The sequence below is a fragment of the Falco peregrinus genome, chromosome 8 (assembly GCF_023634155.1).
Source record: "Falco peregrinus isolate bFalPer1 chromosome 8, bFalPer1.pri, whole genome shotgun sequence".
Lineage (NCBI taxonomy): Eukaryota > Metazoa > Chordata > Aves > Falconiformes > Falconidae > Falco > Falco peregrinus.
Window position 1 is genome coordinate 59,303,879 of NC_073728.1, and position 25,114 is coordinate 59,328,992.

At 56.6% G+C, this 25,114-nt stretch overlaps 1 protein-coding gene across 4 annotated transcripts in view; it reads left to right on the plus strand.

The window, feature by feature from the left end:
• CAMK2A (calcium/calmodulin dependent protein kinase II alpha) overlaps positions 1 to 23,432 on the plus strand; it is a 36,858-nt gene extending 13,426 nt beyond the window's left edge. The window contains exons 4-19 of one of the 4 annotated variants that reach the window (XM_005231796.4): positions 1,110 to 1,164; positions 1,499 to 1,564; positions 3,122 to 3,194; positions 3,571 to 3,673; positions 4,227 to 4,310; positions 4,907 to 5,001; positions 5,422 to 5,544; positions 6,305 to 6,388; positions 7,774 to 7,816; positions 9,673 to 9,713; positions 14,002 to 14,034; positions 15,124 to 15,172; positions 16,454 to 16,529; positions 17,363 to 17,457; positions 17,836 to 18,072; positions 18,284 to 23,432. In XM_005231796.4, the coding sequence (XP_005231853.1) occupies positions 1,110 to 1,164; positions 1,499 to 1,564; positions 3,122 to 3,194; positions 3,571 to 3,673; positions 4,227 to 4,310; positions 4,907 to 5,001; positions 5,422 to 5,544; positions 6,305 to 6,388; positions 7,774 to 7,816; positions 9,673 to 9,713; positions 14,002 to 14,034; positions 15,124 to 15,172; positions 16,454 to 16,529; positions 17,363 to 17,457; positions 17,836 to 18,068 (1,253 nt within the window). In that variant the 3' untranslated portion in view covers positions 18,069 to 18,072; positions 18,284 to 23,432. The remainder of the gene's footprint in view (positions 1 to 1,109; positions 1,165 to 1,498; positions 1,565 to 3,121; positions 3,195 to 3,570; positions 3,674 to 4,226; positions 4,311 to 4,906; positions 5,002 to 5,421; positions 5,545 to 6,304; positions 6,389 to 7,773; positions 7,817 to 9,672; positions 9,714 to 14,001; positions 14,035 to 15,123; positions 15,173 to 16,453; positions 16,530 to 17,362; positions 17,458 to 17,835; positions 18,073 to 18,283) is intronic. The other 3 variants (XM_027778804.2, XM_005231797.4, XM_027778805.2) reach the window with 3 other exon arrangements.
• The last annotated feature ends 1,682 nt before the right edge of the window (positions 23,433 to 25,114 follow it).

Genomic DNA, 25,114 nt, shown 5'->3' on the forward strand with positions numbered 1-25,114 from the left:
GAGGTAGGACGAGCAAAGTGGCATTGGCTGTGCAGGGAGATAAGAGTGATGCAGCACAGTGTCTGCACTCAGCACTGGGGCTTGTTATCTCCCCCGGCTCAGACTCAAGTCTGGAGGATGTTTCCACACAGGGCTCAGCTGATTTAGCTGCAGTAAAATGGGATAGGAGCGAAAATTCCCACAAAATCATTCACCTGAATGTTTTCTTTTCCTCCCTGGTTCCCAAAGTCCTCAGACACGTTGAAAGTTGTATCAAGCTGAAACCAGGTGAGCAGAGAGGAAGGGTTAAATATTTGCAGCCTTAAGGAAACTGGAACAAAATGTGAGGCAGGGGGCAGAGGATGCTGGACCAATCTCCATTTATACATCCTACCTGTTTGTGTGCCTGTCCCCTCACTGCACATCTGCCTGCTAAGCTGCGAGCAGGAATCTAAGCCTGAACAACCAGAACCCAGCTGGAGGGTGACAGATTTGCTCCTGGCTGTACCTGGTGAGGTGTACCCGAGAGGAGAGGGTGCCACTCAGCCTGATGAGCAAGGCAAGATGCCAGCCCCGTGGGAGGAGATGGGAGACTGGGAGAACGCTTCCTCCAAAGGAAATTCATCCTGCAGTGATTCCTGGATATCCCCGACCTGAGATCTCCCAAGGAGAAAAGGAAGGTCACTAGCAGAAAATAAAAAAAGCCCCATCGGTGCCAGGGCTGGCAGCCCAGCGCCCTGGCTGAGCTCTCCCTGTGCCCAGGCACCTCTCCCGATGGGTCAGAGGGCTGGGCTGGGGGCACTCACGCCTGCAGCCTGCCCAGTGCCCAAGATAGCCCAGCAGCTGCACAGGCTATCAGCCAGGCACCAGCCCCGAGCAGTCCCGGATTTGGATTTGACCTTTGAGCCTTGCACTGCTGCCCCAGGCTGGGGACATGGCCGGGGTCCTCTGTTGAGCAGGACCTGCCCCCCGCCCCCTGAGCCAGATACAATAACAAGAGGAGGAAGGAGGAGGAATAGCCCCTCTCTTCTTTTCTCAGCTCCTGTTTGTCCCCAAAGGGGGGCAAAGGCGTTCCCGGGGAGCAGGGTGGGAGCCAGGCATACCCCATAACCCTTCTGTCTCTGCTGCAGTGAGGCTCCATGACAGCATCTCTGAAGAGGGCCACCACTACCTGATATTTGACCTGTGAGTAATGGTTAAATGCATCTCTTAATCCAAGGCAGCTGCATGCTTCCACCCTGGGGCAACACACCCTGCACCCCACAGCTGCTCCCAAACCCTCCCTCATCCTCCACCTCACCCAAGCCCTTCCCACAGGCTGGGTTGAGCCAAGCTTGGGTCCCCCAAGCTGGGCAGAGGGCAGGTCCCCACCCTGCACCCCTAACATTCCCCCCCCATGCACAGCGCAGTGGCATTTTGGGGGGGTGTGTGGGTGTGTGTGCCAGGGCTGTAAATCAATCCAGCTCCCTTGTGTGCCGTGCTGAGGTGGCCGAGCGTGACTGTCCCTGTTTTCTCACAGGGTCACCGGTGGGGAGCTGTTTGAGGACATTGTGGCCAGGGAGTACTACAGTGAAGCAGATGCCAGGTGAGCACGGACACACGCCACATTGCGGAGGGGACAGCAGTTGTCCCCTTCTCCCACGAGCTGCTCTCTCCCAGGATCCTACATGTCTGGCTTGCTGCAGCATAAGCTCCTTCCATGCTGGGAGGTGTTTTACAGCCGCTCTGCAGCGTGTACTCATAAACCAGATGTGTAGTGAGAAAAAAAAAAAAAGCAGCTCTTTTTAACTCACTGGGCTCCTGTGCCAAGAAGTGCCTGTTACCGCGGGGCTGGTGTCCCCCCCCGAATCAGGCAGCTGCCAGCCGTTGCTCACAGCATCCTCCTTCCCCAGGCTGATGGCATATCCTACATCTGACCTCCCTGTAAAGGAGCAAGGCATGGGGCTCCCAGGGCTGGGAACAGTGGGGCTCCCAGGGCTGGGGGTATCGGGGCTCCCAGGGCTGGGGGTGTCAGGGCTCCCAGGGCTGGCAAGAGGAAGCCCAGCGTCAGGCTGGTGCCGCAGCCAGCACAGACACCCCACAGTCTTTGCCCTTTCCCCTTGCAGCTGCATTAACAGTCATTTGCAAGCGTTTCTCTAGCATTTACCACTTGAAAGCACTAAGGAGAAGCAGTGAAGACAGGCTGGGTGGGAGGATGTACTGGAGCTCCGCTCCCTCCCCCGCTCCCACTGGCACTTTCCAGGTACCCTGCTGCAGACGCAGGGGGCTGGGTACGGTTTCAGCGACACTTTCGGCCCTTGCAGCTTGGCCAGGGGACAGCACTAGCCTCATTTTTTTGAGACGACATGGTTTGGTCCTCTCCAGTCTCTAGATATCACTGTGCCTCTGGGCTTTGCCCCCAGGATAAGTGTAGCCCACACAAATGTCCAAGGGCGCGATAAGCTCCACGCTACCTCTGTCTGCATGGAAATTTCCCTTATTTCTGGGCAGAAAATAATCCCATTTAATGAACCGCCTGCATGGAATCCACTTACAACCTATCCACTTGTTAGTGTCATAGAAATAAAATAAAATACATGTAAATAAAGACCTTCTGCCTTGCACACAGCTGTTTTGGAGCAGAAGTGATCATGGCCCCAGTCTTTTTCCCTTCCTTTCTCACGCATGCAGCAGAGCTGGGGTTTGATGAACTAGATATAAAGCGAACAGACGCAGCAGGAGCCACCCGCCTTAGAGCAGGCCAGGGAAATGGGGCTGAAGCAAAGGTTAGCTCTGTGTTGGAGGAGCACGTCTGCTCTGCCTGGGTTGGGAGACCAAATGTGGGTTGGCACTGTGACTCCACTGCTGGTGTCCAGCTCCTCCCCAGTGTTGCCCCTATGGGGACCCCATGGGCTCAGCTGTAGCCCCTGTGGTCCTGTTCACCGTGACTGTGTCCAGCTCTGGTGGGGTCTTACTGGGTTACAACTGCTCTGCATGGGTGCGTGGCTTTGGGTGGAGGGGGACACTGAGCTGTGCTGCAGAGCTGCGGCTGAGAAGCATGGTGAGGAGAGGGGCGGCGGGGTATGAAATGCAGCCAAGTAAAAATGTCTAAGGAAACTCTGCCTTGCCAACCGCTTTGTGAGCTTTCCTCTCTCTCCCACAGTCACTGCATCCAGCAGATCCTGGAGGCTGTCCTGCACTGCCACCAGATGGGGGTGGTCCATCGGGATCTGAAGGTAGGAGCTGCAGGGGAAGTGGCTGTGGGAGGATGTGGGGACCCCATCTGCGATGCAAACCCCTGTGGAGCAATGCCCAGCGTCTTCCAGGGCAGCTGAAACAGTGGGGAGGACCGCCATGTAGGGCTTCTGGAAAGCCACAGGGCAAAGACCAGCTCTGGGGCGAAACAAAACAAGGGAGAGGGGGTAGGGAGGTCCTCAGAGTCCATGGTCCTCTAAGGATCCAAGGACACTGGGACACAAAGCAGGACAAAGCAGCTGGGGAGCACATCCAGAGCCCTGACCTTCCACCGTGCTGTGCTGGGAAGCCCCCCTCCATGACAGCAGAACTCCGGGGGGGCCTTTGCTTGTCTCCAACCCTCATCTCCTCCTGCAGCCTGAGAACCTGCTGCTGGCATCCAAGTTGAAGGGTGCTGCGGTCAAGCTGGCTGACTTCGGCCTTGCCATCGAGGTGGAGGGGGACCAGCAAGCATGGTTTGGTGAGTAGGACTGGCCTGAGGTGGGGTATCCTTGTTTGTGTGTTTGGTCATGGAGGACTCAGGAGGGACGCGCATCCCCAGGACCTGAATCCTGGGTTACGGGAGCATCCTGGCAGCGCCAGCCTAGGAGGCGCAGTGGATGAGGAGGTTGATGGCTCCAGCTATGCCCCTGGAAACAGCCCAGCATTGGTACAGGGCACAGGCAAACAGCTTCGCAGGGACTTGGTGAGTCACCAAGATGTCCTGGTGAGCTGGCAACAGGGGCAGACCCTGCAGGAGGAAAACCTCTTCCAAGTGCTGGAGGTGCACATTGGAGCACTCCAGCCTTATGCCGCATCCTGGGGTCTGGCTGCTGCCACGGGAAGAAAGCTGCAGTTTGCTCTGCTCTTGGGAGGCATGGAGGCGTCTGAAGGGAGCGTGCCTGTCCCACCTGGTTGGCGTGTGCCAGGGCTCTTGGCTTTTGTGGTGCCTGGCCAGGCACCAGGCACTGCTGGTGAGCTGTGCAGGGATGGGGACTGCCTGCCGTTGGTGCGTGACAAGCTGTCTGTCCCAGGTTTCGCTGGCACCCCAGGATACCTCTCTCCTGAGGTGCTCCGGAAGGATCCCTATGGCAAAGCCGTGGACCTGTGGGCTTGTGGTAAGTCAGACTGGGGCTGAAATGCTGGGAGCGGGCTGGACTGGACTGTGTGGGATGAGGCAGGCTGTTCATCTAGCATGTCCAACGTTGCAGTGGCTAGATATGTCTTAGGGAGGTCAGGGTGGAGGATTTACCCAAGAGGTGACACATTACCCGGGGTTGTCCCTAGAGCAGCACCCTCTTTCCCAGTCCAGGGGCACCCTTCTCTGAAGGATCAGCTCCCTTGCTATGCACCCAAAGCCCCCAAGCAAGGGAGATGGCAGCTCTTTTGCCCTGCGGTGCTGATGGAGCCAGGCAGTGCCTCTGTGCAGCTGCAGCCATAGGGGAGCCTTCTTCCACCCGCGATGGGGAGGAGGCATCACCCAGCCCTGCTGGGCACCCAGCTCGAGGCTGTGCACAGTGGCTGCCAGACCCATATATCTCTGCAGCTGCTGGACCCAACAACAAGCCTTTTGCTTTTTAATCAGGGAGCAAATCCTCCCATTTCCATGATTTCTGTTTCTCTGCTTGAGCTGGGCCAGTCTCCAGGCTGGGTCTGCTCATACCTCCACCAATGCGCTCTCTCCCACTGATCCCACGTCTCCTGTCCTGGGCAGGTGTCATCCTCTACATCCTGCTAGTCGGCTACCCACCCTTTTGGGATGAAGACCAGCACCGACTCTACCAGCAGATCAAGGCTGGGGCTTATGATGTGAGTGGATTTGTTTTGCTCTCCACTTTCACGGTCTCCCCTCTCTCCTGCTGTCCCTGCCTTGCAGTCTGTTGCTCCAGAAGAGCAACCAGGACAAATTCAGACAGGCGGGAGCAAGTTTCTTTCCTCTGCTGCAGTCACAGAGTGTTGACCAAGCTGCCATGGCCAGGTGCACACACTGGCATGTCCACTTTGCAGGACTTATTGATAAGTGTTGTCCTGGGCCTTCCACCTTTCTCCTCCCTGCACTCCTGCTCTCCACTTTTCCATCTGGCAGCTCTTTCCTGTTGCTACTGACTCTCCAAACTGTCCCATGGGCAGGAGCAAAGGGTTGCAGGGGAACCAGCCCAAGTGCAAAGGGGCTTCTGCTCCTTCTATTGCTCCCTGCAATCTCTCACCCTGGTCCCTTTGCTTTGGTAGTTCCCCTCTCCTGAGTGGGACACAGTCACTCCTGAAGCAAAAGATCTCATCAACAAGATGTTGACCATAAACCCGTCCAAGCGCATCACGGCAGCGGAGGCTCTGAAGCACCCCTGGATATCGGTGAGTTTGGTGGCACTCGCTGGTTGGGGTCAAAGGTATAGAGGTGTGGGGGTTCACAAGGAGGGAACATCTCACTGGGAAGCGCATGTTATCAAACATGCTGTCTGGCTCTTTTCTCCATTCTGGGAAGATGGTTTCCTGGCATGGTTCCTCCCAGTGCTCTCAAAGCAGCCTTTTCCCTGAGGCTTTACGGCAGAGAAAAGCCTGGAGCGTGAATGCAAACAGCATGTCCTAGGGGAGGGACACACATGTTCCCAGCCCTGGTGTGGACAGGCTGGTTTCTTGGTGTCAAGCTGCACTGGCGGGGGCCTTTCCTTAAGGGTGGTGGGAGTGTGCTCGTGTCTACCCATCCGTACACCCAGCAGCAATTTCCCCCAGCCCCTTGCTGCACCCTGCTCCTTTGGCTGCTGGTTCACGCTCTGAATCAGCTCCTAAAGGGAGGAGGACCGCATGGGCTTAACCCTGGGACCCCACACCATGTGCAAACCCTGAGCATGCTGCTCAATGTGGCTGGTCAGTCAAAGGGTTAACTGAGGGGGCAGCCAGCTCTTACTGCAACCCCCCCCCCCCCCCTCCCCAGAGCAGATCCTACTGACTCCAGAGCTGCGATCTCCTGCTGCCTATTAAACTTTGATCTGCTGCTGCTGCAGGTGGCTCTGGCTTGTGCCTCGGCCGTGGGAGACCGCACACGTGTGCGTGCATGTGAGAGTGGGGCCAGGGGAACCCCTTCCCCCTCTAAGCCGGGTCTCTCTCCTCTCAGCACCGTGCCACCGTGGCGTCATGCATGCACAGGCAGGAGACGGTGGACTGTCTGAAGAAGTTCAATGCCCGGAGGAAGCTGAAGGTAACTCTCATACGCTCCAAGCTGATGGCAAAATGCATGATCAGGTCATTAGTAGGTTTGTTCCTTGTGTGGGAAAGCACAGGGTGCTGCCTCTGGGTCAGCAGTGTGGGGGTGACAGACATCTGAGGATCCTCACTGTGAAGAAGGGAGAAGAGACCAAGTGGGGTGGTGGTTGCACCTGGCTGGGGTTCCCAAGTGCTTGGAGGAAAACCACGGTGAAGGAAAGCACTGAGTCACATAGCTGCCCTGGCCACGGGGGCAAGGACTTTCCCGCTGGAGTTAGTGTCAAGAAAGCTGCTTTTGGGGCAGGACATGGATCTGAGAGGCACAGCCAGATCCCTTTGCCTGATGGCCAAGCCACTTAGCCAAGGAACAAAGGGATTCATAGATTAGCAAAGAACTCTGGATCACCCTCACCAGCAGTCCCACAGGCTTTCCCTTCTGGGATGCTGCTGTGTGCTGCAGCCTGGGCTCCCTCTGATATCACCATCTCCCCAGGCTTCACTGTCGAGCTGGAGCACCTCCCTGAAGCATCCGTCTCCTGGGTGCTGCACAGCCTCAGCTGGCAGCACGGTGCTGGGAATGGGCTCTGGAAATTGCAATGCCTTCTCCAGAGCCGGAGACACAGAGCAGGAACAGCGCTGATCTGCACGGCAGTCAGAGCCATCAGTGCTCCAGGCCTGAACACGATGTGGCACAAAGCAGTACAGCTGCAGGCTACTAACAAGATTATCAAGAAAAGAAACTGGCTATAAACTATTAATACTTTTCAGCTAGACAAGTAATCAAATTAGTTCAGGCATACACTTCAAAATAGTAATCCATTACTGTAAGCAATTAGTCCAAAGTAATCTCATTAAATGCTGAGCAACTAGTTAGCAGAGTCGGCTGGAAAAAGGAAAGCATTTTTATGAACGTTATTTTGTAGTGGTGATCTTTGTGTGGCTCCCGTGAAAAATCCCTGCCCTGCTGCTCTTAACTGGCATGGCTTTAATTGCAATTAAATCTGGTTCTGCTCCCGGTGGCTCCCCTTGCTGCCAGCTGCTGGCCCTGGTCAGCTCAGTGGAGTCGTGCTGCATCTAGGGCAGGGCAGAACTAGACCGAAATGCACCCCGAGGATATTTAATATCCCTTTAATCTTGGAAGGAAGGCAGTTTCAGAGAATGTAACCCAACGCCCTGGAGCTGGGGATATGGAGTCAGGTATGTAGGGCTGCTTTTGATGGCAAGAGAAGAATATCAACCCGTGGGCCAGTTTCCTTCCAGTGAGGTGGCCAGGGGACAGGTGACAAGCAGGGCTTTCCTTCCCAGAGCTGGGGGGAGCAGCAGGGGTGCGGGGGGCTGGGGCCCAGCATGCCCTTTCCTTCTACCTTCTGTGTCTTTCAGGGAGCCATCCTCACCACCATGCTGGCCACCAGGAACTTCTCCGGTAGGTGCTGTCTCTGGGGCTCATCTCCTTTGTCTTACAAGGCACCCAGGGCAAACCCGTAGGGTCCCTGGAGAGCTGGGTTTGCCTTGGATGTCACAGGGGGGCTGAGGTTGCCTCGTGCCTCTGGGGACGCACGGCATTGGGTGACCAGGTCCAGGCCAGGTCACCTGGCACCTCCAGGCTGTTTTCTGGCTTGGGGTGCAAGAGAAAAGGTGTCTGGCTGAGGCACAGCAGCCCCCAGAGGTTTAGGGTGTGGGGGTTTGTATGTGCCCAACCACCTGGCTTGTGCTGGGGTGGGGATGCGGGTGCTTGGGGCAGCCAGGGCTCAAGGCACCTGGTTTGTGTCCTCCTGGAGATGTCTGTGGCTCAGGGAGAGCATCCTCTGCACCAAGAAGGTGCCGGAAAGGTCCCTGGGTGCCACTGCAGCCAGGTGGCAGCAGGTCCCTGAGGTCTCTCCCAGGCAGGCGGGTACTGATCCTGCAGGGCCTCTGCTCTCCTCCTGCCTCCCTATGTCACAAGGGCTGCACGGAGACACAGGAGCAGGGACAGAGCACGGCAGCCCAGCTTGGGCGCCTGGAGTGGTCTCAGTGCAGCCACAAGCCCCACTGTCCCAGTGCCCTTGCCAAGAGCTGTCTCCTCTGGGAACTCCTCTGGGGACACCCTGCTGCTTTGGAGCAAGCCCTGCAGCTGGGATTTCACAGGCAGGGATCAGCAGGTCCTGGTGATTCCCAGGCACAGAACCAAAAAGGTGCCGGGTCACTACAGAGCTCATCCGCTCACTGTCACCTCCAGCACTCCCCAGCCTCAGGGATGGCCCCAGCAGAGGTGCTGCAGCGGTGGGACAAGCCAGCCAAGCCTGGCATGCTGGCTGAGTGGGCTGGCAGCAGCTGTTTGGTGATAGATGGGTGTTTCGGGGTGCTTCACTGAGGCACCCCGGCAGTCAGGTGTAGCAGGTGAGCAGGGGGGACATGGGGGCTGCTGGTCCAGCCAGCTGCCAGAAGAGAGGGCTGCGGCCGGGGTTGGTATCTGCATTTGTCGCGGGGGGATCGTGCTGACACATTTAGCACTTGTGGGCAGCGTGCGGCAGGGCTGGAGGAGTCCCAGCAGCTGGGGGGATCCAGTGTCAGGCCCCGCGCCAGGAGACATGGCGGACACGAAGCATCAAAGGGCAGGAAATTCAAAAGCATCTCTTATAGCACTGCCCGTCCCACGCACAGCCCGGGGCCTTACTGGTCCTCCCTGCTGGGGAGCGCGGCAGGGCTGGCAGCCGGTGCGGTCCTGCGTGGGGCTGAGCCCCCCAGTCCCACCCTGCTCCAGGGTGCAGGGGCAGTGGGGTGCCTTGTGCAGCCCAGGGGGCTGGGGCAGAGCCGGCAGCGGTAGGTGGGCACTGGGGAAGGCGTCTGCTTTTCATCATTGTCAAAATGTGGGCTGCAGCTGTCGGGCCGGCGGGCCGGCAGCACATGATCCCGGCAGCATGGGGCTAAAATTAGAGGGCAGCAGGCGGGCAGCCCATTCCACCGCGCTGCGCTCGGTCACCAGCAACCCCCGGCCGGAGCCTGCCTGCCGCTGAACGGCCCCGCCAGCCCCCTCCAAGCTGCCCCGAGGAATTGGCGTGACGTTAGGAGACGGGTCATGCCCCTGGCTGAGAGCCACTGGGGGTAGGACAGGACAGTGCCAGCCAGGTTGCCCCTGAGCTCCCGGGAGTTGCACTGGGGGTTGCTGGAGAGAGGACAAAACCCACTAGCTGGTCCTGCGGGGTCCCATCGCTCTGCCACCTGGCACCATGCTGCTGATCCTTGGCCTCCTGGTCTTGGTGCCCTGCCTGGGTCTCCTAATCTCCTTCCTCCTCTCTCCAGGAGGCAAAAGCGGCGGCAACAAGAAGAATGACGGCGTGAAGGTAAGCCCCCTCCCTGCCACCTTCTCCTGCCTGCCCCTCCACTGCTGGGGCGGTGGTGGGGGTCTCCGTGTCGTGCCAGAGGTCCCTGCGACACCCTGGGCTTTAAAGGGCGGCTGTTGGCCTGGCTGTCCCAGTGTGTCCCTGTGCCACCGGCTCGGCTCCTGCCAGGACAGGCAGTGCACAGGAGGCTTTGCAGCACAGCGAGCGAGGGGAGCAGGCTGGTGCTAGAGGGGTGCACGGGGGAAATTGCTGCTGTTTCATTGCCTGAAAAATGCGTTCACCCCTTGCTGCCCCCAGGGAGGGGGAGAGGCAGAGGCTGGGTCAGGAGTGGGGACAGGAGACAGGGGGAGGCAGCTTTGCAGCCCAGAGCCATGGCTTCAGCCTGGCAGCAGCCGTCTGGTGAGATGGGTGACTGCATCTCCTGCTCACCCTAGCATGCATCCTGCTGCAGCTGGTGGGGCTGGGCTGACTCGCCAGCTCCTGTCCTGTCCCGTCCCCAAGGGCTGGTGTGCTGCTGGGTGGCACATGGGTGCCCTTAACCCTCTTGGCAGCACTGCCGGCCCCCTGTGCCCAGTGCAGACAGAGCAAAGGCACTGGCTGATAATTGATAGAGCAATTGGCTTGGTGATGCTCTAAAAACAAGCCAGTGCTCTCTGATGGACCTTGTTTTCTGGGCTGCAGAGCTCTCAAGTTCGCCTGCCCCTCTGAGGTGGGGCCACGGCTCTTCTCCAGGACAAGGTGGCTCCTGGAGGCAGCAAAATCCTGCTGTTGAGCAGCTGCTTCTGATGATACGGAGATGTGGTAGTTAGAGGTGGTTAGTGAACTCTGTCACACTCCTCCGGCAGGAAGGAATTGTGCATGTGAGGGTCTTTCTCTCCTTACCCTTTCCCTTCATGAATACAAGTGATCACTCAGCAGGGGAGATCTGGTGTGATCACATTCCCCATTGCAGGGCAGGAGTGCAAGGTGTCAGGCAGAGCTTTGGAAGCTCGACTGCAGCACAGTTGTTCTCCTTCCTCCAACCCTTTTGCAGGGACCCAGCTGTTGGGCTGTGAGATGTGCAGGGTTTCGGAAAAGCAGAGCCCTCAGCTGGCTTCTTCACTCCTCAGTCCAAATGGTCCGTGGAGCCAGAGGTCTAGGGATGGCTTGTCTTTCTCCCACTGCTTCCAGACCCAGTGGCTGGGACAGGACAAGCCTGCAAAACTTGAGACCGTGCACAACTCTCCAGACCTGGGCTCAGCTCCACAACAGACCATTCTGGCCATGCAATATTATTCTGCAGCGTGAAGCTGATGGCCTGCATTGCTATGAAAGGACATTGCTTTGGGCCATGGCATCAGGATATCTTGTGACTTCTCTGACAGGATTGCTAGGTTTGTACAACAGTGCTGGCACAGAGGGGCTGGGTCCCTTGGGAGTCCCAGCAACCCATCTGCCAGCCACTGCTGGCCAGGGCTCTGCTATTCTGAAGTCCTGGCTGCTTCTGGGAGTCACCTGAGAAGTGACATCAATGGTAGGGCTGACTTGGTACGAGTTGCTGGAGCAGAGGTGGGAGCAATCAGAAGATGCATTTTTAATCTGTAAAAAGAGATTGGTGGATGGAGAGGCTTCATCAGGCACTGGCCTGAATCTAATTTTCCAGCAGAAAGGGGCAGCCTTGAATTTCACCTCTAGCATTGTCGGGATGGTGTGGCTTTAGAAGACCATCTGCCAGCCCAGCTTGCTAATGGTGCTCCCTCTTGGACTTCAAAGTAGCTTTGAGGGCAGATGTTATCCTGCGAAGCAGGGCACTTGCTGTCTTAGCAAAATAGCTAGTTTGGGTAAACAGCCCTTCTTGGCCCATCACTGAAACTCAGCAAGGAGGGTCTGGTTTCGGAGGAGGGCCAGAGAGGCTGGCTTGTATCCCCAGTACTCAGCTCCTCCCTGGTGAGTGGGGAGCAGCAAGTGAAGCTTCATCCTGAGCACAGCCTACCAGCCAACACTCAGCTCAAGAGAGTGCACAAGCTCTGGAGAATGAGTTTGCTTTTTTATTGCCCTCTTTCCAACAAGTGGAGGTGAGAATGCCTGGCTGGATGGCCACGAAGGTAGAAGAGGAGAAGACAAAGTAGAGGCAACCTCTTTGCCAACAGGTTGATTGTGTTGGTCACCTTCAGTGTTACCATTCCCACCTCTCATTCCCATGCCCAGCCTGGGGTCACTCACAGCGTAACCCACTCACGGGAGCACAGGGAGGCTGGGTGCTCCAGGTGAAGCTTTAATGGCCCACTGTGGGCAGCTGGCAGATGTCAGGGCATTGCTGGCTGGTGTTCATTTTTTTCCATCTTGCTGGAAAAGTGAGGCAGGAACCTGGAAACCTGCCTTGGGCAGGTGGGAAGAGAATGGTCCTGCCTGCTCAGAGCAGGGCTGTAAGTTAGGCCAAGTGGTGTGGTTCATTGTTAGAAGAGTTGTGTTCCCATTTGGAGAAACTTGCTGGACTGACTGTCCCCATGAGAGCAGGCAGGTCCCAGGCAGCCACCCCTGCCATTCCTGCCCAAAGCCACAAAGGTGGGCAGAAGGTAGCTGGTGCTGCCCTCCAGCCTACCTGCACAGCCCTCCGGCACCACGATGGCTCTAGCCTGGGCTCAGAGGGCTCAAAATTCATCCTCTTGAGGAGGTTTCTCCCTCACTAAAAGCATTCATGGGACCAAAAATCCCCCTCGAGCCCTGCTCTGGGGTTGGTGGGAGGTCTTCTGGTCCCAGCAGCTGTGATACCTTCACTGCCCTGTGTAGTGTCACATCTCGTCACATTGTAAACTAATGAAATCACTGCCCCATGTCACATCCTGTCCCGTCCTAAATTAATGAGCTCACTGCCCCGTGTTGCATCCTGTTACTGTATGTCCAGACTTGACGCAGTCACTGCTTTGTGTTGCATTCTGTTGCGTCTGAAATTTCTGCAGTTTACTGCCCCGTCTCATGTCCTTGGGTAGCAGAAGCTGTCAGCCCTTCCTGCAGACAGCCCACCTCTGGCGGCTCCATTTCCCATGGGGTTCCTTCCAAAATACTGCAGCTCACTCTGCCCTTTAGGACATCTGTTGTTTCGGTGAAGGAGGGGCGAGTGTTAACGTAGGACCTAGCAAGGGAGGGAAGAGCTGCACTGGCAGAGGGGGAAACTCAGTGACGATGCTGGTGGGAGCCAGTTAGGATGTGAAAGGAGCAATGAGGGGGAATGGATATCAGCAGTTTTTACACTGCAGCGCACCCATGCACCTTAACAGGTCACTCCATGGAGTTTTCCAAGAGATTTGCACTGTGTATGCTACTTTTCCCTCTGCAGGGCAGGCAGAGCTGGTGCCTTGTTAAATACGCTGGTAAAACACTTTTTTACTTGGCACTGCGGCTTCCTGCACGCTGGTGTTCCCTGTCGGCTGCTGATTCATCCCCTGGGAGCTGGAGGCAGAGAAAGGGCACAAGGCCAGCGTGCACGTCCCCCTGTCTCCTAGCTAGATTAAAGATGGAGACAGGGAGAAAAGCACAGCAAGGAAGGAGAGTCCAGAAGTGGTTTGGGATTGCAAGCAGAATTGTGACTATGGGGTCATCCAACCCAAAAGCCTTAAACCCTAGTGGTAGTGGACAAGGATGGAGATATATATGTGCATGCATAAGGTCTTCTCTCTGGAGGAAACATGTCCTGATTTAAAGCACTGGGGCTGCACTCAGGACAGCTTCCCACATAGTGTGTCTGCCTTGTGGGGTTGAGTAGCAATAGCCATGCTGGCTTTAAACCAGCCAGCTTAGTACTGGTCTAGGTCCAAAGCTAACTGGGCATCTCCACACTAGTCAGCAGCATGGGCAGATGTGCCCAGAAAAGCTCCAGAGTCTGAAAACATCAGTATGGCATTCATACTGCAGGGCTGTACAGGTGGTGGAGCTGCCTGAGCTGTTCAGCGTCCTACTCCTGTTCCTGTGAGCTCACTGGCCTGGTCACAAAGCCACGAGAGTAGTCATCGACTCCTAGGGGACTTCCTTTTGGGCTAACTAGGTCCTTGGGATGAGCAACGCCAGAGATTGTGGCAGATCGAGAGAAAAAGGTGCTAGCAGGAATGCGGGGAGGGAGCTGGCATGGCACCACCAGCACCACAGCCAGTGGCATGTCCCTACAGGAGCACCAGGTTGTCCCCCACCTTTCGTTTGCCCCTCCATGAGGACCACAAAGGGTGGCTCAGGAGCTGCTGCCTCTCACATGCCGCTCTCAGCCTTTCTCACTCTGTGTCTCTTCCTGTTCCATCTCTTCTCCTTGTTTTTCCAGAAAAGAAAGTCCAGTTCCAGCGTTCAGTTAATGGTGAGTGTCCTTCGTCTTCCTCAATGCCGATATTGCTGGGCCTCTCCACATGTTCCAGCTTCCCCCGTTTTTGGAAGTTACCTCGGGGTAGGGAAGAAGGGACACCGGGGTTGGAGGGAACATCCTCAAAGCCGTATCACCCACAAACCCCATTAACAGGGTTGGTGCAGGCACTTGCTGGCCACCAGCTGGTGGGAAGCCGGCCCTGGTTCTTGCTGATGGGTTCTCATGCCGTTTCTCCCAGTTCTCCTGACTCAGGTCTGCAGGCTGCATCGGTCCAAGGAGCCTTGGAGAAACACCTTCCATGCCTCTGCGGGGACTGTATGGTCATGGGACACCTTGCCAACCTACATCGGGGTATTATGGGTAATACATAAGCAAGGCTCTGCTGGGAAGAGCTAGCAGAGCCATTGCTCTAGCTCCGCTAGCAGAGTTGCCTTGATGGGGCTCCTGAAGAGAGACGGGGGGTCAGTACCCCCCTCCCCCCAAAATCTGTGTAGTGCTCAGCTGTTTCTTGAAAGAGCTGTGTCTCAGCCTTCAGTGGTCCATGTGGGTCTTGGAAGCACTCTGTTTTATTGTACATTTCTCTCCCTACTCTGCGGTCAGTGTGGTCTCTCTCACTCCTGCACAGTCCCCTCTTTCTCATCCCAGCTCCTCCTCGCTGTTAATTTGTACATCTCTCTCTTTATCGTACAGTCAACATGGTGTCTTCCACCCCTGCACAGCCCCTCTCCCTGCCCCTCCGGCAACGATCCTAGGAACCCACCAAACCCCCCCGGACCTGCCCCCATCTCTGTCCCCACAGGTGCTGGTAGGAAAGGCAGCGCCGTTCCTACCAGACCCTCCACAGCCCAGCTCTTGTGCCCTTGGCTACAAGGAGTGGAGGTCAGGGAGGGCTCTGCCAGCGCTGCCCTAGAGCTGTGGTTGAGGACGGGTTGGACCTGCTGGCGTTTTCCTTGGTTTCTGTCCATTGGCACAGTCGAGCGCTGTGGGGTCGGACTCGGGGGGCTGTCGAACACACGAGCTCCGTCTGGCGTGGGGAGAAGACCCCTCTCACCGCCCCGTCTCTCCTTTCTGTTCTTTGCTCAGGAATCGTCGGAGAGCACCAACACCACCATCGAGGATGAAGACACCAAAGGTACCGTTGGGGGCACCCGGGGAGGTGGGCAGGCTGTTTTGGAGGTGCCGTGGGGCCACCCCTAGTGAGATATTGGCTACGGCAAAACCTGCCGCCATCGAGCTGCCTCAGGTCCCTTCGGAAGTGGCTGTAACTCCTTAGGTGGTTTCACTGCTGGGGCACTGCGGGCAAGGAGGGGGCTCCCAAAAATGGGGATGTTCCCTGAAAGCAGGCGTGGAAATGGCAGACATCTCCAGGGATAGCAGCCCGGCTGCCTGCTTCTCCAAAATAAATGGCCCTTTGGGAAAATCCTCCAAGGGAAATCCCTGCCTTCCGCCTGCCCCCCTGCCAGAGCCAGCTTTCTAAGAATAACCCAGGGAATGATTTATCAGTGCTAATTTGTAAAGTCTCTCAATGAAGCGATCTCAGCGCAAAGCAAGATGGACTTTGGCCTGATGTGACACTTAATGGGACACCTGTCCTCTGGGGGAAGGGCTCCCCAAGAGTGGATGTGGAGGCAAGCAGTGCAAAGAAAGTGATGGGGGTCCCTCTCCTCCTTTCTGAATGACTCTCAGGAACATGCTCCCTCTCCTTTCATTACCCGCAATAAATAAATAAAAAATATTAAGTCAAGCATGACGCTGATTTGCATTTGAAGCAGAACCTCATTCATAAGCCCAGGGTTACCTCTGACAGCTCCTCCTGCATGCCGGGGAGCCAAACCTGCTCTTGCAGCCCAGTCCCTTCCCAAATGAGCTGGCAGTGCCTGGAGTCCCTGGCAGCAGCCACACTGTGCCATGCCCTTCGCAGGGTCCCTCCTTCTGTCTCCTGCGGTGGCTGCCCATGTCACCTACCTGTCCTCTTCCAGCCGAGACCCTCCCCTCCCATCTCAGAGGGAGGTGAGAGCATCCTTGGTCCAGCTTGCCCTGGCTGGGCCCTGCTGTGAGTTCATGGGGTAGAAGGTCCCAGCTTGGCAAGGCTTTGCAACCAAGACCAGCCTGGGCCAGGTTTTGGGCCGAGGGCAGCTCACCACTTGGTGATTAACTCTTTTGCTCTTTAGGAAAATACAGGGAGTTTCAGTTTTGCCCTGACTTTGGAGGTCTTTCCTCTCTGGGGGTGAAGAGCCCTTCCCCACATCTCTCTCTCAAGTTGCCATCCTGCTTTTTCCCTGGACAGTTTCCAATGTCCCCCAGTGTCCTGTGGTCTGTTTCTAATGAGAAAAAGATATCTCAGCGATATTGCAACACCAGCATTTCTGGTTCGTTTTCTTCTTTTATTTTCTTTGTCTCTTTAAACCAACAGTACGGAAGCAAGAAATCATTAAAGTCACAGAGCAGCTGATCGAAGCAATAAGCAATGGCGACTTTGAGTCCTACACGTGAGTGTGCCCCGTGTGATTTTGGGTTGGGGTGGGGGCTTAGCCTCCTGGAGCGGGTGTCCTCACTGTAACAGAGCAGCCCGGGAGCTTTTACTGCTGCCCAGGGCAGGGTGACTGGGTTGACATGGTGGTGGGGCACAGGGACCATCCAAGAGAAGCAGGGGACATCAGTTTCCAAACCTGATGCTTCTCTCACACTAAGCTGGCCACAGCTCTCTGGTCTCAGTATCATGGATGAGCCCATTTTCTGGTTTGCAGAAAGATGTATAACTGCAAATGTGATTTATGGTGGAAGAAGGAGCATTGCATCCATGGTATCTATTATATCCAGATTGCTGCAATCTGCTTGGAAGCATAACTGCTTTCTACTTGCTGAGCTGATGCTCTTCAGAATACACTGCTTCTGTGTCCAAGGCCTATTTAATTAGCAATATCTGAGCGAGTGCAGGTCTTCATCCCTGCCTCAGAGAACTGCAGTGGGGATATTTTGATACAGAGCAGAAAATAGGAGTTTCTCCCTGACATTTTTCTTTCTTACAAAGGAGACAGCAGTGTTTTGGGAGGTTTAATGGGAGATGGTGACTGATGGAGAATTCACCCTGCCTCTCTGGGGTCCTGGCTGCAGGCAGTGGGATGGAGGTGAGGTGGGGTGGGCTTCATGCAGAGTGCAGGGTCAAGGTCAGATTTGTGTTTGAATTACTTGCTGGTGCAGAGGCTCCTCAGTCTCAGGCTGAGGGAGTCATGCCGAGCATGAGCTGTTTGGGTTTTGCAGGCTCTCATGCTAGAAGCAGTGAGATAACTTCTCCCTTTTCTGTCCCCTTCCCACCTCCCAGGAAGATGTGTGACCCTGGGATGACTGCCTTCGAGCCTGAGGCTCTAGGCAACCTCGTGGAAGGCCTGGATTTCCACCGATTCTACTTTGAAAACCGTAAGCAGCCCCCTTGCCTCCCGAGGGACCCTTCCCACCTTCCATGGGCCCAGCTGTGTCTTGACCTCCATCAGCTTGCTGGAGAGAGGAGGGTAAGGGTGGCTTTGGGAGCATCTCTGGATGATCTGGAAGATCCCAGCAGGAGGTGAATCAAGCCTGTTAGGTCAACTGTGGCTGGGCTGTAAACAGAGGAGTTGCTTGGTTAGCTGCTTTCTAGGTGGGTTCATCCTGAATCCACCCATGCAAGCACTTACTCAGGTCCTCCAAGCAGAAAGCCTAACCCAAGCACCTCCCCTTCCCACATCACTGCCGCCCTGGGCAAGAGCCACCCAAACTCTTTCCCCTGCCTAAAGCCACTTGTACTTGTCCTCTCTGCAGTGTGGTCCCGGAACAGCAAGCCTGTGCACACAACGATCCTGAACCCCCACATTCACCTGATGGGAGACGAGTCTGCCTGCATTGCCTATATCCGCATCACGCAGTACGTGGACGCGGGAGGGATCCCCCGCACCGCCCAGTCTGAGGAGACCCGCATCTGGCACCGCCGCGATGGCAAATGGCAAATCGTCCACTTCCACAGATCTGGCGCGCCCTCCGTCCTACCGCAGTAAGCCTGTGAGGCTCCAGGGATGGGGCATGGTGGGCAGGGAGGGGACAGAGCGGGCTCCTTGCAGCATTGAGGCTGCAAAGCGGGTGGGATCCTGCCCCAGGGATCCGCAGAAGGGAGGAGATGGCTGATCCCAGTGGGATGGCAGTGGGGAGAGGGATGCTCTGCCAAAGGGATGGTTGAAGCAAAGTCCCTGTCTTCCCGGTTTGTGTTTTGCAGCTGAAGCGCGGTCCTGCCCGTGTCGGGTTTGTCACTGACTGACTACCAAGGGGAGACCCCCTCTGACATCTTCACCTACGGGACTTTGGCTGTTGGCTCTGCTGCTTGGTTCCCGCTGGAATAACCCCTCGCTTCTCACCGCACACACGCAACAGCCCTGCTGGCGCCACGCAAGCATCCCATCGAACCCCTGCACCATGCCGGGGCCATGGCGCTGGGCCCCCTTCCTCTGCATGAACCAAGAAAAGAGAAACCATGAACCTAAACCTGAGCATCTGGCCAGTAAGATGACGTGTGCCAGGGTAAAGGCCTTCCTCCTCGGCTGCATGGAGTTGATGGGAACCCCCACTACCCAGCACGCCTCCTGAGTCGGGCTCGGGCTCGGACTCGTCATCTGCCTCCATCCCCACCGCTGCTGGGAGCCCCCTGAGGAAGAGGAGGGCAGGGGCCAGTTTTGAGCCGCTCTGTGCTGCACCCTCCCTGTGTGCCAGTGGATTTTGCTTTGCTGCTATCAAGGTCCCCATGTGACGCCGTGGCTCCCGCCTGCTCCCGACCCGGGCTTCCGCTTCCCAGCACCTCGGCTGGGGAACCATGATTTAAACCATTTGCAAAGTCCATTTTCCATGTGCCCCTGGGTGAGGAGGGAAGTGTTTGGATGGGTGAGTAAAGGCTATCTGTTTATTTTCCCTTCCCAGGAGCGTAGGCTGGCTCCTTCCCAGGAGAGCAAGTAGGTTTGCGCCCTGGCTCTGGGCAGCTGCCATGCTGAGAGGGATGCTCTCCCTCCTTCTTCCCTTCTCCCTTTGGAGCAGGGACTGGTGAAGCTGGGAGAAGAGAGGAGGAGAAAGACGACTGCTTCCCAGAACCGCATCGGCACAGCCGGGAGCTGGGGCTCTCCCAGCCATGCCATGGCGGTAGCATCACTCCCACACCCTCCTCCCCACCCGCCACCCAGCCTGGATCCTTTACCCCAGCCCCCAGCCCCACTGAGCACTCACCCCTGCCCCTCGCATGTGCCCCCTGGCACTCCCCTGCGCCTGACTCCTGGGCTGGGACGGGGACAGCCGAGCTGGCTGCCGGGTCGGGGCGCAAACCTCCATTGCCCACACGACTCCTTCCAGCGACGACGAGGAATGCAACTTTAGTAACAAAACTGCAGAATCTGATCGTGCTTCAAAGAAAACAAACAAGCCTTTAGCTGTCTTCTACTTTGAGCGCATGCCTTTTTATAGGAAAAGAAAACAACCTACTGTGTATTTCGTAACTTGATTTTGAGTATTTGCTGAAATGGATCTTTATGTAATAACTAGAAACATTCAACTGTTTAGGGCGGGAAGGGTCAGGGGATTTTGGGGGGTTGCTGTTTTTTGTTGCGTTTACATTTGGAGAGGGGTTGTGCCGCCACGATGCCCCTACCAGGAGTCCCATGGCTGCCAGCCCCCACCCCACGCTGCAGCGGCTCATCCCATCCCATCCCACAGCACCGGGTGGGCAAAGGCACCCACCTCCAGCAGCACCCTCCTCCCCGGGGCACCTTCCTACACCCCATGGGTCTTCCTGCAGGGCAAACCCAGGTGGTGGCTCTTGGGGAGCCACCAGGACGTGGCTTTCAGGACAGAAGACATGGCCGGGAAGGGGAATTTTGGTCTCACCTCTTTGTCGTCAGGTAGAGGTCCAAGGGCGGGTTTTTTTCCGGCCATTCTGTTTCTTGTTCTCTTTTTTCTGACTGGAACCTCTTTGCTCATTGACGTGAGACTCCTGCAGTGCTGCTGCCCCAGGGGACTTCCTAGCTCCACTCTCTTCATCTGCATGGCGTTTAACTTCCTAGACGGTGCGTGTGTTGAAAAACAAAGAAATTAACAAAAAACTGCTTGTTTTGGACATAAGAAAAAAAAAAAAAAAAGGAAAAAAAAAGGAAATGTTTTCTCCATGTAAATTCTGAGTGTGTATTTTGCCTTTTCTGTGGTTTTGAATGCTTTGCTCTCTGTTGAGGCAGGGACAGCTGCTGTATGAAACGCAGCTGCATCCTTGCAAGACTGCAAAAATATTTTCCCACTGGATGGAGGGGAAGAAATCCGAACTGCTGGGGCATGAACAGGCCCTAAGAGGTGTTTTGGTGTGTCCTGCTGCGCCGACGGTGCAATGGTTGCTGGCAATGTGTGTAGGAGACGCCTTTTTTTAGGCAAATCACTCAGGTGCTCCATGGGTGTAGTGGTGTGTCCCCGTGCCCTTGGTGGACCTGTGCTGTTTGACTGTGGAGCTGCATTGGCTTGCAAGAGATGCCCCCAAAGCAGGGTAATCCATGCAGGGAGAGGATTAGCTTTTAAGGTAGAGTTTGGGTGTTTTTACAGATCTGTTTTTCTTCCTGTAATCTTTTAGTGCTGGGTTTGTTTGGGTTTTTTTTTCATTTTTAAAGGAAGGACTCAGCTCTTTCACAGTTCTCTCTCTCCCTCTCCAGAGCTGGCCGTGAAGCCAGCCACAGTGAGTGTCTCACCCACCTCCTGATGCCCAGGCTCTCCGGGCTCCAGGAGTATTTTTGGCAATCAGTATGAAATGGATGAGGATAGAGGAGGTCATGGCAGGGCTCTGTGTGGGAGCTGTAGGGCAGATGCCTTTTCAGCCTGGTTTTGGAGCTCCTGATATCTGTGGACCTCAGGTGGGCTGTGAGGGTGAAGCTGCTCCAGCAGCTGCTACTAGAGAAAGGAACTAGGACAGGGGTTGTGGTGAGGTTTGCCAGGGATGATGGATGAGATACTGGTGTAGATACCATCTCCTTTCACTGAGAGCCCACTTTGGGCAGTTGCTGCTAAGGAGGAATGTCTTGGTTTCCAGGAAGGCTTTGAGGTGTCTTCTTGGAGGTAGTTTATCCTCCTCGAGTTTTTCCTACGATCATCTCTCCAGGGACAGGTTCCTCTGGAGGCAGCTGGATGTCCTTGCAACACCTAAAATGCTCCCAATCCTTTCCAAGGGAAGCAGAGTCTGGGGTTTCAACTCCTCCTAGTCTTCCAGTCAAGCTGAAGGCTGACCAAGGAAGACCCAACTTCCCAACCTGCCCAAGCTGGCAGCATTAAGCACCTGCACTTTAGGGGTCTGTCCTGCCCGGTTTCTCTTCCCCACCTTGCCCTGCTTCTCCAGAGCAGGTTCCTGTATCCCCAGAGCATCTCTGAGCAAGCACTGATATACCACCACCCTTTCTTTCAGTAGCCATGGTGAACAGCTTCTGTCTCTGTCTTCCTTCACATTTTCTGATTTCTCCTAAGCTTGCAGGAAAACTAAAAGCACCCGGTCATCAACTGCCTCCATCCTTCTTTGGCTCACAGAGCCAGGGATGCTGCAGTTACATCTGTACTTTTAAGTTGTTGGCACCATCCCTGGCACATGCTAACTGTCATCACCCCAACAATCCCACCATGGTTCTGGGGATGACAAGGTCCAGGGCATGTTCCCAATAAGCAATATGGACAAGGCCACCTTGTTGAGATGGAGTTTACCACCTCGGACCTCCTGTCCCCATCGGCCTCGAGACTGGAGATCAGGCTGTGGCACATTTCATTCCCTAATACAGGCAGAGCCCAAGTCACGTGGTCGCCTGGCCGTCTGGGTCAAACCACACTCAGAAATCCTCCAAACTGATCATCTCTTCCACCTCTCACAGACCACAGGGGATATCCGAGTGGAAGCAATTGCTGTGGTGGTCTAAGGGTCCCAGCTCCACAGGTGGGCTTGGAAGTCACCTGTTTTCCCTTCCTGGCTGCCAGGGTCCAGCTGCAACATCATCATTTCTCAGGTCTTGCTGGTGTGTCCGCTCTGGAAGAAGAGGCCACACCTGGGCGTCTGCTCTTTGCTGCAGGAGTGGGCACTCTGCTCCTTACCCTGGCCAGGCACAGCCAGGAGAGCTATCTTTCCCACCCACCCCAAGTAAATGCCCCCTCTGCCAGGCACTGGACCCTTGTCTGACCCCAAACCTGCCTCCCCTCCATAAGCTGATGCCCTCATGGAGCCCCAGAGGTTGCAGCAGGTACCAGCAGCCATCTGGTCCCACTTTGAGCTCACGTTCTGCTCGGCAGCCCATGGTGCGATCACTGAGGAGGACCAGCAAACAACCGTGCCGTGTTTGAGAGGGCAGCCACATCACAGCCCCGTGGACCAAGAGGTGTCTGTCAGCAGAAGATCCCATAACCATCTCCTCTGATCATCCCAGGAGCCGGGCTGACCATTCTTCCCCACCGCAGGACACATCTCATGGTGTGCACCACTCTCTTGATGTAACAACCATCCTCCTGCCAGCAGGATAGAGACCTTACCATTATCCATTTCGAAAGGTGCAGGTCCAAGCCCACCCATACCAGACAGGAAAACCCAGATGTGAACAGGCTGTGGAAACACCAGAGGAGGGGCTGGTGGCCCCTCCACCACCTGTCCTTGAAGGCCACCCACCGGCTCCCCATCCCTTGGCTGAATGTCCTTCCCGCCTGCAGGTCACTAGGGAGTGGGAGAGGAGGCCATGGTGGGGGCTGTAGTGAGCGGCTTCTTCCTTCTTTGGGTTGTTGTCCCTTTTTTCTAACCGTTGCACAATTTTAGGGCTTTTGTAACATTTTTTGGACAAGCAGGGATAATATGTTAACAGTGGTTTAAGAAAAAAACGAGATAACTCTCTCATATATTATATATATAAAAAATTATATATACTTACAAGAAATCTCTATGGAAATATTTATTTAAGTTGATTGCAAAAAATATATTATAATTAAGAGCATACCAAGCTTTGTCACATAACAGAAAATGAGGCCCCGGGGAGGGGAAGCTGCCTGTCCCCTCGTGTCTGTCAGTCTGTATGGTTGCAGCTGAAGCCTTTCTCTTATCTTTTTGTAAGTGCACTCAAACTGTTGAGCAGTGTGACCGTGTTGGATTCAGTGGGAGCTTGACGGGGGCGGGGCGGGGGGGGGGGGAGGGATTGGTTTTGTTTCCTTTTCCTTTGTTTTTTTGGAACCTGTGGCTGTGAACAGAATGATCACTGCTCAAATCGGATGCTCTATTTGGGGAGGGCGGCGGGGGGACCGGGCGTGGGGTGGGTGCGGGAGGGAGGGCGAGTGTCAGTTTTATTCTTGGTGTTCAAGTGCAATAAATAGCTACCAACTTCTGAGCATGGAAACGGATGATTCTCTGTCACTGCAGTGACTCAGACCGTCTGCCACCGCCTTGTCCCTCCGTCACCGCACTCCTCTCCTCGAAAGCATCGAGGCTGGGACCAAGCCTTGGGCAGCAGCTGCAGGCAGCAGGCGCTGTGCCCCTGCCCGCGGGGTGCTGGTACCCTGGGCACCCCTGGCCGCCCGCACCCCTGGGGCTTTGGCAGAGCTTGTTGCCACCCGCAGACCTGGGTCACCCCAACCCGGCCCTTTTCCCGGGGACGGGGCTCCGGGGGCTACAGGTGCCTGGGAGACCCCACAAGCTGCCCGGGGCTGGCTGGGAGGTGGGGACCGAGCTGTCACCCTTGCCCACTGGGCAGCCAGGAGAGTTTTGGGGGAGCTGGTGCTGCAGGGTGCGGGGCGCAGCACCCCCAGCCCAGCCCAGGACGGGGTCTGGGGGGTCCCCCCGGGGCAGCTGCCCGGCTTTGCCCATGCAGACGGGCTGGTACCCTGCGGGGGCCGGGCTGTCCCTGCCCCGCACACGCCGGTCCCGCCGCGGGGCCCGGCCGGGCACGGGAGCCCCCCCGCCGCCTTGCCATGCGCGGCGGGCCCAGCAGGTGTCAGCACCGGCCCGCCCCGCCGCCCCTTCCCCAGCCGGCCCCGCAGGGCGGGGGGCAGGGAGCCGGGCACCCCCCGCGCCCCGGCCGCCCCCCGCCAGCCCCGCCAGCCCAAGGGTCTCGCCCTGGGCTCCGCGGGGGAGCAGCGGGACACGCCGCAGCCCAAAGCGGCGGGGAGGGGGTCCCTGCCGCGGGGACGGGGGGTGGGGGCGGTGTGGCATCCCCGGCCACGTTGCCGTGCAGGGTATGGCTGCCCCGGCGGCCGGCGTGCTGCCACCAGCCTCGGCGTGCACAGCCACACGTGGCCCAGGGGACATGTCCTCCGGCTATGGCATCACCCTGGCCCAGGGACATGTCCTGCGGCTGTGCCATCACCCCGGCACCTTTTGCACCAGGGGCTTCACTCCCACCGTGTCCCTGCGCAGCACCACGCTGATTGACGGCAGCTGCCAAGGGAGACCCCAGAGGGTGCCGGGTTTACATGAGGATTTAGGGAACGTGGCGGGACCCCATGTGGGTAGGAAAAGGTCAGAGCCACGCCAGGACCGGACCAGCCTGGTCAGCCCAAAGCACCTCCCTCTCCACGGCGTGGGAAGGCACCAGGCTCTCCTGGTGGCTCTAGCACATTGTGGCCAGCAGCAACATCACGAAACACCCAAGTCCATCACCGGCTCCATCACACCACGCAGACCCCTGTGCGTGCCCCTGCTGGGGCCATCCCAGCCTGGGCTCCCCGGCCAGCACCAACAGCTATGGCTGAGCAACACCGTGACCTCCCGAGGCCTCCTGCTCAGTAAATAGTGTCAAGGTTAGAGCGAGGGATTCATTGGGGCCATAAATGTTTATGGCAGGCCCTCCCCACTCCCCAGCCACCACAGCCTGAACTTTCCATCAGCGATGCTTTTATGGTGGCCTCTAATGATTAACCCAGGGGCTAGCAGCTGAAGGTGCTTTGCAGTGCTGTCGTGCTGTCAGCCCCACATGCCTAGGGAAGTTGGGGCTGGGGGACCCCCATCTTCCCCGCAGGCTGCAGCCGTGGTGGGTTATGGTGAGAGGGACATGGAAAGCCACCAGTGGTCCTGCAGGGCAAG